The following is a 15,791-nucleotide window of genomic DNA, read 5'->3' as shown; positions in this document are numbered from 1 at the left end:
TTTTTGTTGTCAAAGTGGGGGCAAGAATATCTACCTCATGTAGTTGTAAGGCATAAATGAGGTCATAAATATAAAATGCTTACCATATTTCCTGGTGCATAATGAATGCTCAGTAAAAGCTAATATTATGTATACTTTTGTGTAATTGAAATTTTTCACCAAAATTCTTTTGTGCTTTTTTTTTTAAGGTAACGGGTCAACCTTATGTTCAACAAACATTCAGCCTTTTACTTCCATTATTGGGATTTTTCATTCAAACTCTAGATCCTCAGCTGATAAGTCAGGTAAGAACAGAGAGCAAGCTGATACTTTGTTTACTAAGGAAGTTCTTAAACTGGAGTGACTTAGAACAACTTTCTAGAAACAATCCTTTTTAATGATTTATTTTCAGTGCTTATTATCCATTTCTCACTGGACTGAGCGTAAGCATTAAGATCTTTGTCTTCCTCAAGGATGTCTCCTCATTTCTTCTTTCTAGTATTGTACTATACTGGGCTGCTAATTCAGCCTTTGTATTTTCTTCCCTGTCACTCTGATACTGAGCAGTTATAACTTTTGTTGCTGTTGGCTGCCCATGAAAATCCCTGTGCTTAGGAGTCACGGACAGCTTATGTGCTAAACCTTGCATTCGCAGCATTTTCAGAGGCCCTTAAGCAGCAGTGGGAGTGTGGAGTAGGACAAATATGGCTTAAGGATAACCCTGTTTCCTTGAGAAAAAAATCATTTTGAAAGAAGAGCACTACTGAATTTCCCCTCTGGCCCCTGGTTTGCACGGCTAGCACCGTCAGCTTGGGTCATGTCTGGGGGGCTCATGGTGGTGCCTTGGTAATGCACCTCCTTTGGAGGCTTTAAGCCGATGGAGAGAGACAGAGAAAGGCTTTCATCTTATCAGAAGTGATCGAGAGGCTTGGGAACGAGTCCACACTGGACAGAACTGATCCCCCAGATCAAGCGTTGGCTTAAACTCAGGGTCCGGTAGGATAAAGGAAAGAAAAACTTCCAAAGAAAAACTAGCCCTTCCTGTTTAGGAGATGATGGAAGAGGTGAGATTCCATCACAGTACATCTCAGTAGCACTGAGAAAGGAAAACTAAGAACAGCTTTGTGTTTAGTCAGCTCTGGTTAATGGTTGTGTACATGAAGAAGTCAGCATTAATAAATATTTATTAGTTAGATATATTCTTTAGTTATTACTAATGTGTGGCATGGATTACTAATTTATAAAGAATAAAAATACAGTATATAATTGACTTTTAAATTGTACTGAATGCAGTAATTTGAATGTGCTGGTTCTAAAAGCTTTTTTGTTTTTAATTAAATACTGATAATTTTGATACAATGTACTGTTATAGATTGAATTGTGTCCCCCAAAAATGTGTGTCAACTCAGCTGGGCCATGATTCCCAGTATTGTGTGACTGCCCACCATGTTGTCATCTGATGTGATTGTCCTGTGTGTTGTAAATCCTACCTCTATGATGTTAATGAGGCGGGATTAGAGGTAGTTATGTTAATAGGGCAGAACTCAATCTACAGGATTAGGTCCTGTCTTGAGTCAGTTGCTTTTGAGATACAAAAGAAGCAAGGAGAGGGACCTCGTGCCACCAAGAATGAACCACCAGGAGCGTGCGTGTTCTTTGGACCTGGGACCCTTGTGCTGAGAAGCTCCTAGACCAGGGAAAGACTGATGACCAGGACCTTTCCCCAGAGCCAACAGAGAGCCTTCCCGAGGGGCTGGCACTCTGAATTCAGCCTTCTAGTCTCCTAGACTGTGAGAGAATAAATTTCTATCTGTTAAAGCCATCTACTTGTGGTATTTCTGTCACAGCAGCACTAGAAAATTAAGACATGTACCTACCCAAATAACTAAAATTCTGGAATTTCAACATAAATAAATTTTTCAGAGAGAAAATGATCATTTCATAGGGTATTGCTTCCTTTATAGAAGAGTTCACCTCAGTGTTCCTTTAAATGAGAAATCGGCAAACTGTGGCCTTTTGGTTAAATTTGGCTCTTCAGTTTTCAGCTCAAGAATTAAGGATGTTTTTTATATTTGTAAAGGGCTATTAAAAAAAAAAAAAAATGCAGCAGACCACACATGCCTGCAAAGCCTACAGTATTTAGTGTCTGGCCTTTTACAGAAAAAGTTTGTCAGTCCCTGCTTCAAATAATGAACTCGTGACATTTAAAATACAGAATTACTTCTAAAGGTTTGGTATATAAAGTTTTTCAGGAAAATGTGCATTTTTTATAGTGGTTGGAGGCAGGAAGGTGTGGAAGGAAGAATGCTGTCATAATTGCCTCAGTCTCTTGTCTTGTTCAGATTCCACCTTTGAAGTTTAGGCTTTGTGGAGCCTTTGGTTCTGGTTTCTATTTTGTTTTCCCTTTCCACATACGCTTCCAAATCTTACTCACTGTGTCTATACCAACTACTATTTTTATTTGTAACTGTGTTTTTGCTCTGCGCTTCTTCAGGTGGTGGCCCTGCAGCCCTCACTGCTTCAGTTACAGCCTCCTGACCATACCCGCCTGGCAGTGCTGGATTTTTTGTCTTCCCTGGGGAAGCTTTTTATACCTCAAGCTATCCAGGTAATACCCTCTTAACCCTGTTGTTCGTACATAAAACCTGCAAGAGTTAGTGATTAAGGAATTTTTAGGCTTTAAATCTGTGACTTTCTGTGGATTGCTGATGATGAAAATTAGGAAAAAGAAATTAGTTTCTGAAGAGAGGGTGAAGACTTTGTCAAAACAGGAATTTTGTTTTCTTTTAGAAAAATATATGGTGACATACAAATGATTTATGAGGTTGGCTGCAGTCTGGTATGTGAGACTCCAGATGGGCTCTAGCACACAGATGAGGAAAGCATACGTATGTCTTCTAGGGAACAGTATAGAAAATTGGAGATTTGGTCATTCATTGAAGTTATTTTCTTGGTTTTGTATCCACAAAAGTGAGTCTATTTTTTTTAAGACAGTATTTCAGAAAATGCTGCAAAGTATGTCTGAGTGAAAATGGATATTTATATATAAAGGTTTTCTGTAAAGACCTGGTTCCTGTGAGGGAGGAAGAGGTAATACACTTCTGAATTTCAGCTGAAGTCCGTTCTCCTAAATTGAGAGTTCTGCCTTTACTATGGTCAAATCCAGCAATTCTAGATAGCTTTTTTTTTTTTTAAACTTCATGGGAAGAGCAGACTGACGAAAGCCCTTTTATGTAATGGAACAAACACATGATGGGTATCTCAGTCCATGCAATTAAGATCTTTAAAACCAAAAATTTTCCTTAGAAACCAGTTTGTTTCTGAAGGGCTCTCTTGTGAGTGCATCTGTTCACAACTCAACAAAACCACACAGCCTGTCTCCATCCATGTAAGACTGCTTCATTAGATAAGTGTAGATTTGACAGCTGCATTTCAGCTTGCTTGACCAAAGTGTTTGAAAATACTGCATTTGGGCTTTTTTTTTTTTTTTGCATAATATAATTCCAAAATGCTGCTTCATTTGTACGTAGCTAACAGGCCCTGGGAAACCCTGGTGGTGTGGTGGTTAAGAGCCACGGCTGCTAAACAAAAGGTCAGCAGTTCGAATCCACCCGGCGCTCCTTGGAAACCCTATGGGGCAGTTCTCCTTTGTCCTGTTAGGGTCACTATGAGGCAGAATCAACTCGATGGCAACAGGTTTGGTTTTGGTTTTTAACAGGCCCTGAATGACCCCAGAAGTTGTAGAACAGATGTTTTATTAGCAGAAGTTACTATGCTTAGCCTTATGTATTCCCGGGGTGAGGCCAGAGCTGAAGAAGAATTTGGGAATCATCAGCATATAGGATGCATTTAAAGCCGTAAAATGAGATTCATTTATGCACTCTAGAAAATTTTACTGAGCTCCTGCTATGTGTCAGGCACTGTTTTCATCACTGAGGATTCAATAATGAATAAAACCAATAAACGCCCACCCCCAGCCCACTGAGGGGCAACAGGCCATAAAGCGATGTCAGTAGTGTATGAAACGGCGGTAAGCGGGGAAGAGGAGAGTGAATGTACATGTGAGGGTACAATTCTAAATGGAATCTTGTCAGCAGAGTCCTCGCTGAGGTGACAAGTGAGTACGAACCTGAAGGAAAGGGTGCAAGCCATTTGGGTATCTGGGGAAAGTCTTTTGAACCGGGGAAACAGCAAGTACAGAGCCTCAGAAATGGCAGCAGTCCTGATTTGTTCAGGGAAGACAGTGTGGCTAACATGGAAGGGTTGGGGCTTTTTAGGTCATTGACAGGACTTGGCTTCTACTCTGAGGTACAGGAGAAGCTACTGGAAGAATCTGAGTAATGTGGCCTCACATGTGGTTTAATAAGAACATTCTGACTGCAATACGGAGAACAGATTGATGGGGAAAGAGAGAAGCCATAAAGAACATTTGAAAGCCACTGTAATAATCCAGGCTAGAGATGGTGGAGGTTTGGGCCAGGGTGCCGGCAGTGAAGGTGATGAGAAGGGTCAGCGTGTCTAGGTAGAACCAGCAGGACTTGCTGATGGATTGGATAAGGAGTCTCAACTGGAAGGATGGAGAAGACTGAGGGAATTATTACTGATTGGGATGAGGGGTCAGCAGTCCAGTTTTAGACACACAATTTGAGATACCTTTTTGTGATTCAAGTGGTGATGTCAAGTAGGCATTTGGTTATACAAATCTGGAATTCAGGAGAAGAGGCCCAGGCTGGATATAAATTAGGGGAGTCATCAGCGTAGAGATGTTTTTTAAAGCCATGAGACTAGATGAGATGGCCAGGGCACTATTTTTAGACAAGAGGTCCAAGGCCTGAACCCCAGGGCACACCAGCACTGAGAGGCTGAACAGTTAACAATGGGCAGAGCCTGTGAAGTCGTGGCCAATCGAGGAAAACAAGAAAAGTCATTTTCTGGTGACAACTGAAAGTTTTTCAAGGAAGGGGAGTAATGGACCTTCTCAAGATATACTTGAGGAGTCCAGAAGTAGATTGAGACTCTACCCCTGGAACTAGTAATGTGGTGATGATCACTGTGTGAGAGGACCCAGAGAACAGGGAGGATGGGAGAGGAGAACCCAGATCCTTCCCTGAGATGGCTCAACATTAAGAGGATGGATGGAAAAGGATAAGCCAGCAGAGGTGGTCTCTGCTAAGAAATTGGAGGACAGCTACTTGGCCAACCAACTGGAAGAGATTCGTATTTGTGCCCATTCCAAAGAAAAGTGATCCAACAGAATGAGGAAATTATCGAACAATATCATTAACATCACACTCAAGTAAAATTTTGCTGAAGATCGTTCTAAAGCAGCTGCAGCGGTACATCGACAGGGAACTGCCGGAAATTCAATGTGAATTCAGAAGAGGATGTGGAACCAGGGATATCATAGCTGATGTCAGATGGACCTTGGCTGAAAGCAGAGAATAACGAGAATGATGTTTATCTCCGTTTTATTGACTATGCTATGCAAAGGCATTCAACCGTGTGGATCCTAACAAATTATGGATAACATTATGAAGAATGGGTATTCCAGAACACTAGACCAAGAGGCGGTCGTTCAGACAGAACAGGGAGACACTGCATGGTTTAAAGGCAGGAAAGGTGTGCATCAGGTTTGTATCCTTTCACCATACTTATTCAATCTGTATGCTGAGCAAATAATCTAAGAAGCTGGACTGTATGAAGAAGAACGTGGCATCAGGATTGGAGGAAGACTCATTAACCTCTGATACGCAGATGACACGACCTTGCTTGCTGAAAGTGAAGAGGACTTGAAGCACTTGCTGATGAAGATCAAAGACCACAGCCTTCAGTATGGATTGCACCTCAACATAAAACAAAAATCCTCACAACTGGACCATTAAGCAACATCATGATAAATGGTGATACACTGACATTGTCAAGGATTTCCTTTTACTTGATCCACAACCAACGCCCGTGGAAGCAGCAGTCAGGAAATCAAACGATGCATGCCATCAGACAAATACGCTGCCAAAGACCTCTTTCAAGTGTTAAAAAGCATATATGTCACTTTAAGGACTGAGGTGCACCTGACCCAAACCATGCTGTTTTCAATCACCTTATATGCATGCAAAAGCCGGACAATGAATAAGGAATACCAAAGAAGAATTGATGCCTTTGAATTACAGTGTTGGCAAAGAATACTGAATATATTGTGGACTACCAGAAAAATGAACATATCTGTTTTGGAAGACATACAGGTCAGAATGCTCCTTAGAAGCAAGGATGGCAAGACTTCGTCTCATGTACTTTGAACATGTTATCAGGAGGGATCACTACCTGGAGAAGGACACCATGCTTGATAAAGGAGATGGTCAGCAAAAAAAGAGGAAGCCCGTCAACAAGATGGATTGACTCAATGGCTCCAACAGTGGGCTCAAACACAGCAACAACTGTGAGGATGGCACAGGACCAGGCAGTGTTTCCTTCTGTTGTACACAGGGTCGCTATGAGTCAGAATCAACTCGATGCCATCTAACAACAACAAACTGAGTGGTGGAGTTTGGGTGAAAAATACCAACAGTAGGCATAAAAGGCTGAGTGTCTTTTGAATGTAAAATTGATCTATTATCTTAAACAAGCACAACAAAATAATTTTGAACAAAAGAAGCCTGCTGTGGCTAGAGAGAACAGAGTAAGAACTGGAAAGTGTGAATCAGGGGACAGAGAAGGGGAGTGTCGTGCATGACGAGAATTTAATGGTTCTGCTTTTTTCCTCTCGTTTTTCATTCATATCCCTTTACTCCGGGTACACTTAAGAGCTGGTAGCCCCTTAGAAGAGATTGGGCCACAATTCTTGGAAGAAATACAAAGGCACATGGCCTATCTCAGCAAATTTCTTTGCCATGTGTTCACTGGGACAGAATCACAGAACTCTACAACATTCGGCATATTCAATGTATATTAGTGAGATTTCTTTTTCTGTATTTACTTAGCATTGGTTCTCTTTTTAGGACAAGGTCCTGCCCAACCTCTCCTGTATTTTTGCCTTACTGCTAGCTGACAGGAACTGGCTGCTAGAACAGCACACCTTGGAGGCCTTTACCCGGTTTGCCGAGGTAAGTGTTAGCACCAGTCCTTCAGGATTCCAAAAACATTTACTGAGCTGCTTTTCTATTTATCTGTAGAATTTTTTAGCTGTTGTTGTTGTTGGGTGACATCAATTTTCGATTCATGGAGACCCCATGTGACAGTAGAAGTGCCCGATAGGGTTTTCTAGACTGTAATCTTTATGAAAGCAGATCACGCTCATAAAATGCGGGTGCGGGGTGGGTTCGAACCAACCTTTATGTTAGCCACCAAGAGCTTAACCGTTTGTGTGCCACCTGGGCTCCCTGGAAGGAACGCTACTAATCATCTGTTTTACAGGAAATAAATGGGATGACTTTCTTAAGGTCCTCTGGTTAGCAAGACATTCAGACCAGGTCTACTAACTCAGCTTTGTCATCCAGACGGCATTTCGAGGTTGAGTGACAATACGTTGCATCTTGAACCTACCATTTAGGTCGATGAACCTGAGCCTGTTAATTCAGCACGGGTGCTCCTTCACTCTTTCATGGGTGTGCAGTCATGTGGTTGGTCGTGAGGGGTATAGAGGAATCAGTGTGACTGACCTGGAGTAATTACAGCTCACACGGTACCTGTGTACACAAGTCAATGCTGTGCTCTCCCAAGGTACCCTGGAAAGCCATGAGCTTGTCCTCTCTCACTCCTCTGGCTCGCTCTTTTAAAGTGCGTTTTTAAGGTAGTTTTTAAACTCATGTATTTGTCTTGGCAAATTGTTGAAATGTATCAAAATTGGTCTTACTGATCTTTTAACAGGGAACAAATCATGAGGAGGTAGTTCCATGGTGCCTCAGTTCTGAAGAAACTAAGAACAAAGTTGTATCCTTTCTGGAAAAGGTATCTCGTTTATTTAGAATCAAGATAGTAATGTCCTGTTTTGTTCTTTGTATTTTTTTCAAAATTGCATAATGTAAACCAACTTAGATATCCTAAACTTTTCAGTGGTGACACGGAACATTATTAAGCAGTTGAGACCATGTTGTAAGTTGCAGACAGGAAACGCTCAGCCCGAGGTCTGGTAGCGCTGATAACGCAGGCCCCAAGGTGGCTCATCTGGAAGAGCACTCGCTGTACCTGAGGATGTCGTCACCACACGTAGAACAGGAAGCAAGAGGAATACCTATTTCCACTGTTGCAGATATCATTTAGGCATGGCTTTTCTACACTGATGGAGACCAAAATCTTTTTTTCCCAAGATCATGACATTTTTTTTTAAAGCCATTTTTACAATTGGAAACAAACTATTGAATAACTTAGCTCCCACATTTGTACATATTTTGAGATTTCTGGGTTATAGTGTTAGGTAAGTTAAAGGTTAACTTAAAATTACCGGCAGAACCATTATACCACAAAGTTGGATCCCCAGGAGAAAATGCACGATGGTTAAAAATACTTCATTTCTTTAACACTATATCCCCATCATTAAACAGGGCTGTATTAACAATGAACTGATCAAATTGAACTCCATACATACTACAGTAAATACATACTGTATGTTATATAAGTGTATATGTACACATACAAACTAGATTTAAGTGTGTGTGTGGCCGGTTTCTTAGCCGTACCTTAGAGATGAGCAGACTATCATTTTTCGCTGGTAAGAGGCCTCTACAGTGGTTCCCTAGGGGAGGAGAGCACTGCAGAGTGGTTTTATCCAAGTTACACCAGTTAACAGTAATGAACCTCCAAAGTCACCAGGGAGTCCAGCTAACCTCCAGCGACTGCTTGCTTCACAAGCTAAGAGAATGGCTTAACACTCAGAACTTATAAGCACACACACAGCGAATTACTTGGTTTTTCCATTTTCTGAACATCACACACCATTTTCTTGGTTTTTCGTGATCTGTGGCAGACTGGGCTTTTCGATGAAACTGAAGCCGCCAGAGTGGAACGTGTGAAACAGGAGAGAGAGGTCTTCTGGGAGCCCTTTGTTAAGGTGACTAGGGAAGAAGCAAGGTGGTTGTCTTTACAGGTAGGAGATTCTTTTCAGGATGGGTCAAGCTTTAGCAAGGGGGTAATTCTGCCCTTCTTACTTAGTGATCAATTAAAATTTGGTTTTGAACTCATACTGAACTTCTAAGAAACCAAATACAACTAGACATGTAAAATTCTCTCATGGTAGTTGCTCTTTTAAAATCACATTTCTTCTTACTTAAAGGTTATCAAATCCATAGAGGTGGAACTATTTAAAAAAAAAGTTTTGAACATCATACCAACTATAACCAGAAGACAACTTTCATCTGTAGTAGCCTTTGGGGAAGCTACATTGTACCAATGACTAGTATCCGAATCACAGAAGAAAACCCGCTGACTTACCTTCTAAATTGTTTAATTGGATGCCTTGCCTCGTGCATTGTCTGCCTGTGAAAAGGCAGAAATCTGACACTAAGGATAATCAAAACACTGTTCTGAACACTAACAGTATATTTGAAATAGTAATCCATAAAAGAGCAATGTTTTGGGAAGTTTTAGTCACAATTCTTACAAAAAGAACACAACTTTAAATGTATATCAGTAAGTTGTCTGAGACATGTAGCGTTTATACCTGAAATCTTTGAGGTTAAATACATCACGGGAGGGCCAGATGCCTTTGTTGTATGGTAGATAGTTTCCTTGGCCCTGGGCAATGAACGGTAGTGGCACCCCAGTCACCGACAAACCAAAAACGCCTTCACTTAGTTTTCCAGATGACCTGGGGCGGGGGTGGGGGGCTTGCCCTCGTGGAGAAGCAATGGATTGGAATTAACTTTTGTACAGTTTCAGAAGTTGCTCTAGTAAGCTTCACCACAGTCCAGAAGCAAAGTTCTTTATCATTTTCAGAGTGGCTATTACGGTATTACCTGCCCCACTTCCCTCATTTCGCAGCCGTGTGCAAAAAGAGCCCGTCAGGAGCCCCCCTTGGAAGAGGAGTACAGGTCGGCAGTAGAGACAGCAGCTGGGGCCTTGGAGGCAGTTGAGTCATTGCTCCAGAAGTCTCCCGCTCCAGACTGGCTGCTGATGAAAATGGAGGCGCTCCAGGGGAGGATTGAGAAGCTACGACGCTGTTTGCTCTAGGGTAGAGACTCAGAGGACCGGCCCTGATTATCACTAGACGTAACTGGGTACATGCTGCTTTGTCAGCCTACAGTGTACTGTGTAAAGCAAACTGATGTAATGAGCGTGTTTACCTTTTCTAACACATAAAACAGCTTCTGTAAAGTTGAATCTAGTGAAAATAGTCTTTATTGGACATTTAGAGAACAGTATAGTTGGGGATATTTCTCATTGAGAACTTTGGTACAATGTGATACAAGTGGAAGGGTCAGTCCACACAGGACCATTCATTCACTCAGATAGTATGACTGTAAACAAATAAATAAGCTGCCTAAGGAAGCCTTAGTCATTTAAAATCATTTATATACTTTACAGCTAATTTTCTCCAGTACATCATAGTCCATAATACAGCTTACTCTCACAGAGACCGGCCTCAGTCGGGTGCACTTGGGCCCTCCCCCTCCTTGGGCTTCCAGCCACCTCTTGGGGTCTCACACTGCAGTTGGCACAGACAAGAAAAGAGCTCCTGGTATGGGAAAAACAGGCTGCCTTGGGTCTTCTTGTCCTCAGAGCCTACTTTTGAGGTATTAATTTGATTAAAGACAACAAAAGGAATCCTTTTTCCTAAAGTTTAATTCATACCCGTGGTCACCAGTTGTTATCTTCCCAGTTCAGCTCCCCTTCTTCTCCCCAGCCGCCAGCCTCTTCCTGCAAAAGAAAACACACCAGGAGCAACCCGCTAAAAACCATGCATGTATCGGGCACTATGGAGTAAAAGGGCAAGAAATAGCACACGTGAGGAACGTGCTTAGTTCTGTCAGATACAAGACCAAATGGGCAGCTCCTGTCCAAGAACTGGAAGGGACAGGAACTGGACAAGTGGACACAGGGAGTCTGGGGTGGAAAGGAGGAGTGTGCTGTCACATCGTGGGGACTGCAACTGGTGTCACAAAACTATGTGTGTAACTTTTTGAACAAGAAACTAGGGCTGTAAACTCTTAGCTAAAGCACAATTAAAAAAAGTAAAAGAGGCCTATCACTTGCAGGAAAGTAAAGAGTATAAAAGGAGCCATCACTTGTCTTTTGATGCCAGAATTCATTTCTCATATTAAGTAAAACAATACAAAAGGAAAGATTACCTTGGTTCCAATATTACAAAGCCAGATGGTAGGACAGTGAATTCTCAAGGATCATATAACCCAATAAAATCAGTTTGATAACACCATATTCTTGGCTTCATCTCTTTTCATCCAAATAAGGTTATTCGTGCTAACAAGTGGACCATTAAACACTTAGCTGAGGCCATCAGTACAGTTTTCTAGGGAAGGGAAGATACCATTTATAGGAGCTGATTTCATTTTATGTTTGACTCGACCATTTTAACCAATTGCCTACACTGGTCTTTCCCCTCACTGGGTAAACAACATGTTTATTAAGGGCAGGACAGTGCGACTGAGACCAGGAGGGACATCCTTAACTAGTACCACAATTCACTAATCCTCACCTCAGTAACTTCTGCTGCAGCAAATTTTGAGGAAAACTGCATCACTGGTGAGATATCGTCCTTGCTGGGAGCCATCATTTCTGTCCTCAGTTCAGGTAAAATAAGAAAACCAGCTGAAGGTTTAATTTCTGGGATCATATCAGCAAACCAGTCCAACTCAGGATCTTGAACTGGCTTCTTTTTTACTTGAATGGTAAACTCCTCTCCTAGACCAAGTTCCGACGGAACCTTGAGCGACCTTGCTTGTGATGACACTTTTGGCGGCTTGATGTGGTCTGGGTCATCCCCGCTCTGTACAAGCCTGGTCTCTGGGGAGGAGCTTGATTTCAAAGGCCCAGACTCTTCAGTGAGCGGCAGCAGAGCAGGGATGGGCTTCTGCTCCCCTGAGGTGACAGGTCTGAAAGCACGGATTCTGCCTCCGAGGTTTCCATCAGGATCTAGATTGCTGGGCTCACAGTCATCCCAAGACTCCTCCTTCACAGTGGACAGGGACTTGGAAGCATCACGTGGCTCTCTAGGCCAAACGTGTATGTTGACCGTTTTGTCGTCAGGCTCCTCAGGCTCACCCCAATCAGGCCACTCTTCAGACTTTTTGGAATCTGATGGGAAGTTTTCACTTTCCTCTGAAGTATTTTTCACATCTGAGATTCCATTCATGGCAAATTTAACACGCTGAGAAAACTGGTCACCTATGGAATATACACAGGAATTATTCTTGTAAAATGCTGGCTACGAGCAAGCAGTACACTTAGAGGAAGGTTAGCACTTAGCCAAGCTGAAGACACATACGGAGCTAATGACCTGGAAATAGCCAACCACACGTAACTGCAAGAAAGACACCTCGGCAAAGTATGATCAACATCACAGGTGTCAGGTAAAGTTAGCCAGATACTTCAACTGTAACCCGACAGAAGCACACCAAGTCCTAACCAACCACAGCACCCAATCCTTCACTCAACATTCACACTCAGTGTTTACCGTCTGTAAACAGAAATGCTCTATTTCCCTCAAGGTGTTAATTCTGTGCACAATGAAGAAGCGTGGCTTCCCTAACATACCCTAGTTTTAGAGAGACTTCCTCGAGTGTAACCGCGGCACTGAGAAACTTTGTGCAACGTGTTGTGAAGGCCCGCTGCCCACACCTCCCCTGGCTGACTTAACCACGGCACTCCTCACACGCCTGTGAACATCTTCCACATCTACTGTCCTGGGTATGATCTGGAAAATGCTGCACTAGGCATCAGAAGTCCCAAAGTAAACTATCTGGTGTAAAAAGAATTCAAGTGGTGTCAAATGGCTCTTCTCGCCAGTTATGGGGAAGAGTAGCTATACAGGCAGTCCCCGCCTGGGTCACGAATTAGTTATGAACCAGCCTCATAAAGCCTATTATGTTAAAAATTTGAGGTACATACAACGGTTCATAATAACAGGCACAGGCCTATCAAAACCTTATCACTAGATTAGCATGTTAAAGATGTTTTAGTGTAGCTGGAAGTATTTAATGTTTTCTATGCACAGAAAGGTACACAATGTACTAAGACAAACTCTTGACATTAGATACAAGCCATACCTAACTGTTCCAACTTAACAATTTTAACTTAAAGACAAACTGAGGAACAGAACTCATTCATAATCCGGGGACTGCCTGGACATGCAATAGTCCAGGGCAACAGATGAGCCCAGTGCTGACTGTACAATTATATACAGTAAAACCTGCAAAACCCAGAACCTGTGTAAGGTGGAAACCTGTCAGAGAAGGAAAACTATTTCCCACTAAAAGCAATAGGAAAGTGGTAAGATTGCACCCCATCAAGGCAGAACACTTGCGAGACCCAAGAAAACGAGGCAGTCCCCTCGAGATCAGCTCTCACAGGTCTCACTGTATAATAAATCAGTATCAAAATTCCCAAAATGCCCTTAATGTTCAGAATTTAAATTTTTCATTCCCAAGAAACCATCCAAGCACTAGAAAAGCTTTACAAATGTAATTATTTCTACCTTTCTGTACAAGAGTCATGGAGTCACCGCCCCGTATGTGCTGCTTGCTGCTGATGGGCATGCTGCCAGCAAAGAGATGCTGAGGGAATACACTAGAGGAGGGGTGCTCCAAGCCTGCGAAGCTCTGACGGTCCTGGCTGCAGGCCACGTGCGTGGGAGAATCTGCAGGCAAAGAAAAAACCCAGAGAGTGAAGGGGACAGTACACTGCTGCTTCATCTATTACATGCTCAGTGGGAAATGACTGACAAAAGACAAGCTGCAGAGAGAGACTGCACCTCTCCCTATTTGAAGAAACACACCTGTCACGGATGGACTGCCTGTCCCTGGAAGTGTTTACGCGCAGGCTGAATGTCCACGTGGTGACGGAACAGAAAGGACTTAAGCATTAGGTGAGGGGTTGGATGAGACAGGTAACTTACAGGGTCCCTGGTCATAAAAGCTACCGCCATTTTGGTGGTGATTTAAAAGCATAAGTGATTATACTTTCATTTAAGAATAAAGTTTGTCTGAGACTTATGACCCTCCGCAGCTGCACCCCGCGCCCTTCAGCCAAAGCTGCGTGTAATGATAAACTTGACCTGTGAGCTGCAGCCAGGGCTCACCAGTCTCTTCTATGATGAGCCAAACATCTATGATCTATCTCTCAGAAAGTCTTTTCAGAAAACTCTAGCTTAAGAAAAATTTAGCTGCTGCTGCTGCTGTGGTATGTGGTGCCTTTTCTGGTTTCTTATTAAGATCGTACGGTAATCCAGGTGGATGTGAACAAATGAGTATCTTCAGTATACAGAATGCCTACAACTAGAAAACGCCATCCAAAACACAAAACAGATGTTAGGAGTGGCTGCCCAGACTAAGCCCTAAGCCTTATCTTAAAACTATACCCCCACCCACCCCCAAATTCTGGTATATTTAAATAGCTCATTTTCTGTCTGGAGTAACCTGTTAAGAGAAGAACTGGTAACAGGCTGCTTCATGACAGAAGATGAGATGCCAGCCTCCACCCTTTTCAAACTCCTTGAAGTCACATCAACACTTGTTTCATTAGCACCAAGGAAGAGCTGAACTTTTTTCAAGACTTCAAGAAGCCAGTGTTACTTTAAGAAATTCTTTTGGCATCAAAATTAGGGGGAAACCTATCTGACAGCTCTTTTCTACTGATAATTGTTTCTATGCTATCTATACTATATCCATGAGAACTGAATCAGAGAGCCAGACCTTTGTCCTAGTCCTATTCGAGGTTATACAACGCAATAAAGCAGCAATGAGACTGCTGATGCAGAATTCTTATGCTTGACTTTTATAGCCTGTGAAGACCAGAAATTACTGCTACCTCCCGGGTAACATCCAATGGTAGGTATCAGAAATAGAGAGTTCTTGAAGTACCTAAAAATTAACAGCTTTTTACCCAACAGGCTAACAAAACCCAAAGAACTTTAGTATCTACTGTTAATGAGAATGGCTCCAGTCTTTTTGGAGACTGACAATTATCTATTAAAATTTAAAATGTACATATTCTTTGACCCAGCAAGTCTACTTCTGGGACTCTATCCTACAGCAGTAAAACCCAAAGTACATAAAGATGCGTGTGTAAGAATATTTATCGCAGCATTGTTTATAGTGGTTAAAAATTGAGAAGTGGAACCAATATCCATCAGAAAGGGAAATCATCAAATGAATTATATTCAGTGAATTATTAGGCAGCTATGAAGAAGAGTGAGCTAGATTTCTAGGTACTGGCCTGCAGACAGGGCCCTGCTACACCACCTCATGAAAAAAACCCCACTGCTGTCGAGTCGATTCTGACTTACAGCGACCCCACAGGACAGAGTAGAACTGCCCCATAGAGTTTCCAAGGAGTGCCTGGCGGATTTGAACTGCCAACCTCTTGGTTAGCAGCCATAGCACTTAACCGCTACGCCACCAGGGTTTCCTCATGAAAAAAGCAAATTGTATATAACATTTTCTAATCATTTAAAAAAAAAAAATCCTCTGTATATGTATAAGCATACATCTGTGTCTTCTGGTCTTAAGGGTATGAAGGAACTCCCATGACACTGTTAAAATTGGTTACCCTCTACGAAGAGTTGTTGTTAGGTGCCATCAAGTTGGTTCTGACTCATAGCGACCCTACATACAACAGAAGGAAATGCTGCCCAGAGGAGTTAAGAGGGA

The 15,791-nt window shown here is 42.3% G+C and overlaps 2 protein-coding genes across 13 annotated transcripts in view; one reads left to right on the top strand and one right to left on the bottom strand.

Annotated features, from left to right (window-relative positions):
- Nucleotides 1-10,187, top strand: part of FIRRM (FIGNL1 interacting regulator of recombination and mitosis) — a 58,786-nt gene extending 48,599 nt beyond the window's left edge. For 4 of the 5 annotated variants that reach the window (XM_049881263.1, XM_049881265.1, XM_049881266.1 and 1 more), the window contains 6 exons: nt 189-284; nt 2,474-2,587; nt 6,972-7,076; nt 7,840-7,920; nt 8,936-9,055; nt 9,949-10,187. In XM_049881263.1, the coding sequence (XP_049737220.1) occupies nt 189-284; nt 2,474-2,587; nt 6,972-7,076; nt 7,840-7,920; nt 8,936-9,055; nt 9,949-10,137 (705 nt within the window). In that variant the 3' untranslated portion in view covers nt 10,138-10,187. The remainder of the gene's footprint in view (nt 1-188; nt 285-2,473; nt 2,588-6,971; nt 7,077-7,839; nt 7,921-8,935; nt 9,056-9,948) is intronic. The other variant, XM_049881264.1, reaches the window with a different exon arrangement.
- Nucleotides 10,188-10,282: 95 nt separating this feature from the next.
- SCYL3 (SCY1 like pseudokinase 3) overlaps nt 10,283-15,791 on the bottom strand; it is a 65,267-nt gene continuing 59,758 nt past the window's right edge. For 3 of the 8 annotated variants that reach the window (XM_049881278.1, XM_049881284.1, XM_049881279.1), the window contains 3 exons: nt 13,619-13,780; nt 11,621-12,309; nt 10,283-11,434 (listed from right to left, as the gene is read on the bottom strand). In XM_049881278.1, the coding sequence (XP_049737235.1) occupies nt 11,363-11,434; nt 11,621-12,309; nt 13,619-13,780 (923 nt within the window). In that variant the 3' untranslated portion in view covers nt 10,283-11,362. The remainder of the gene's footprint in view (nt 11,435-11,620; nt 12,310-13,618; nt 13,781-15,791) is intronic. The other 5 variants (XM_049881280.1, XM_049881283.1, XR_007516890.1 and 2 more) reach the window with 4 other exon arrangements.

Source organism: Elephas maximus, chromosome 3, assembly GCF_024166365.1.
Source record: "Elephas maximus indicus isolate mEleMax1 chromosome 3, mEleMax1 primary haplotype, whole genome shotgun sequence".
Classification (NCBI taxonomy): domain Eukaryota; kingdom Metazoa; phylum Chordata; class Mammalia; order Proboscidea; family Elephantidae; genus Elephas; species Elephas maximus.
Note: the sequence above shows the minus strand (reverse complement) of the source record. Positions and strands in the feature narration are given on the sequence as shown.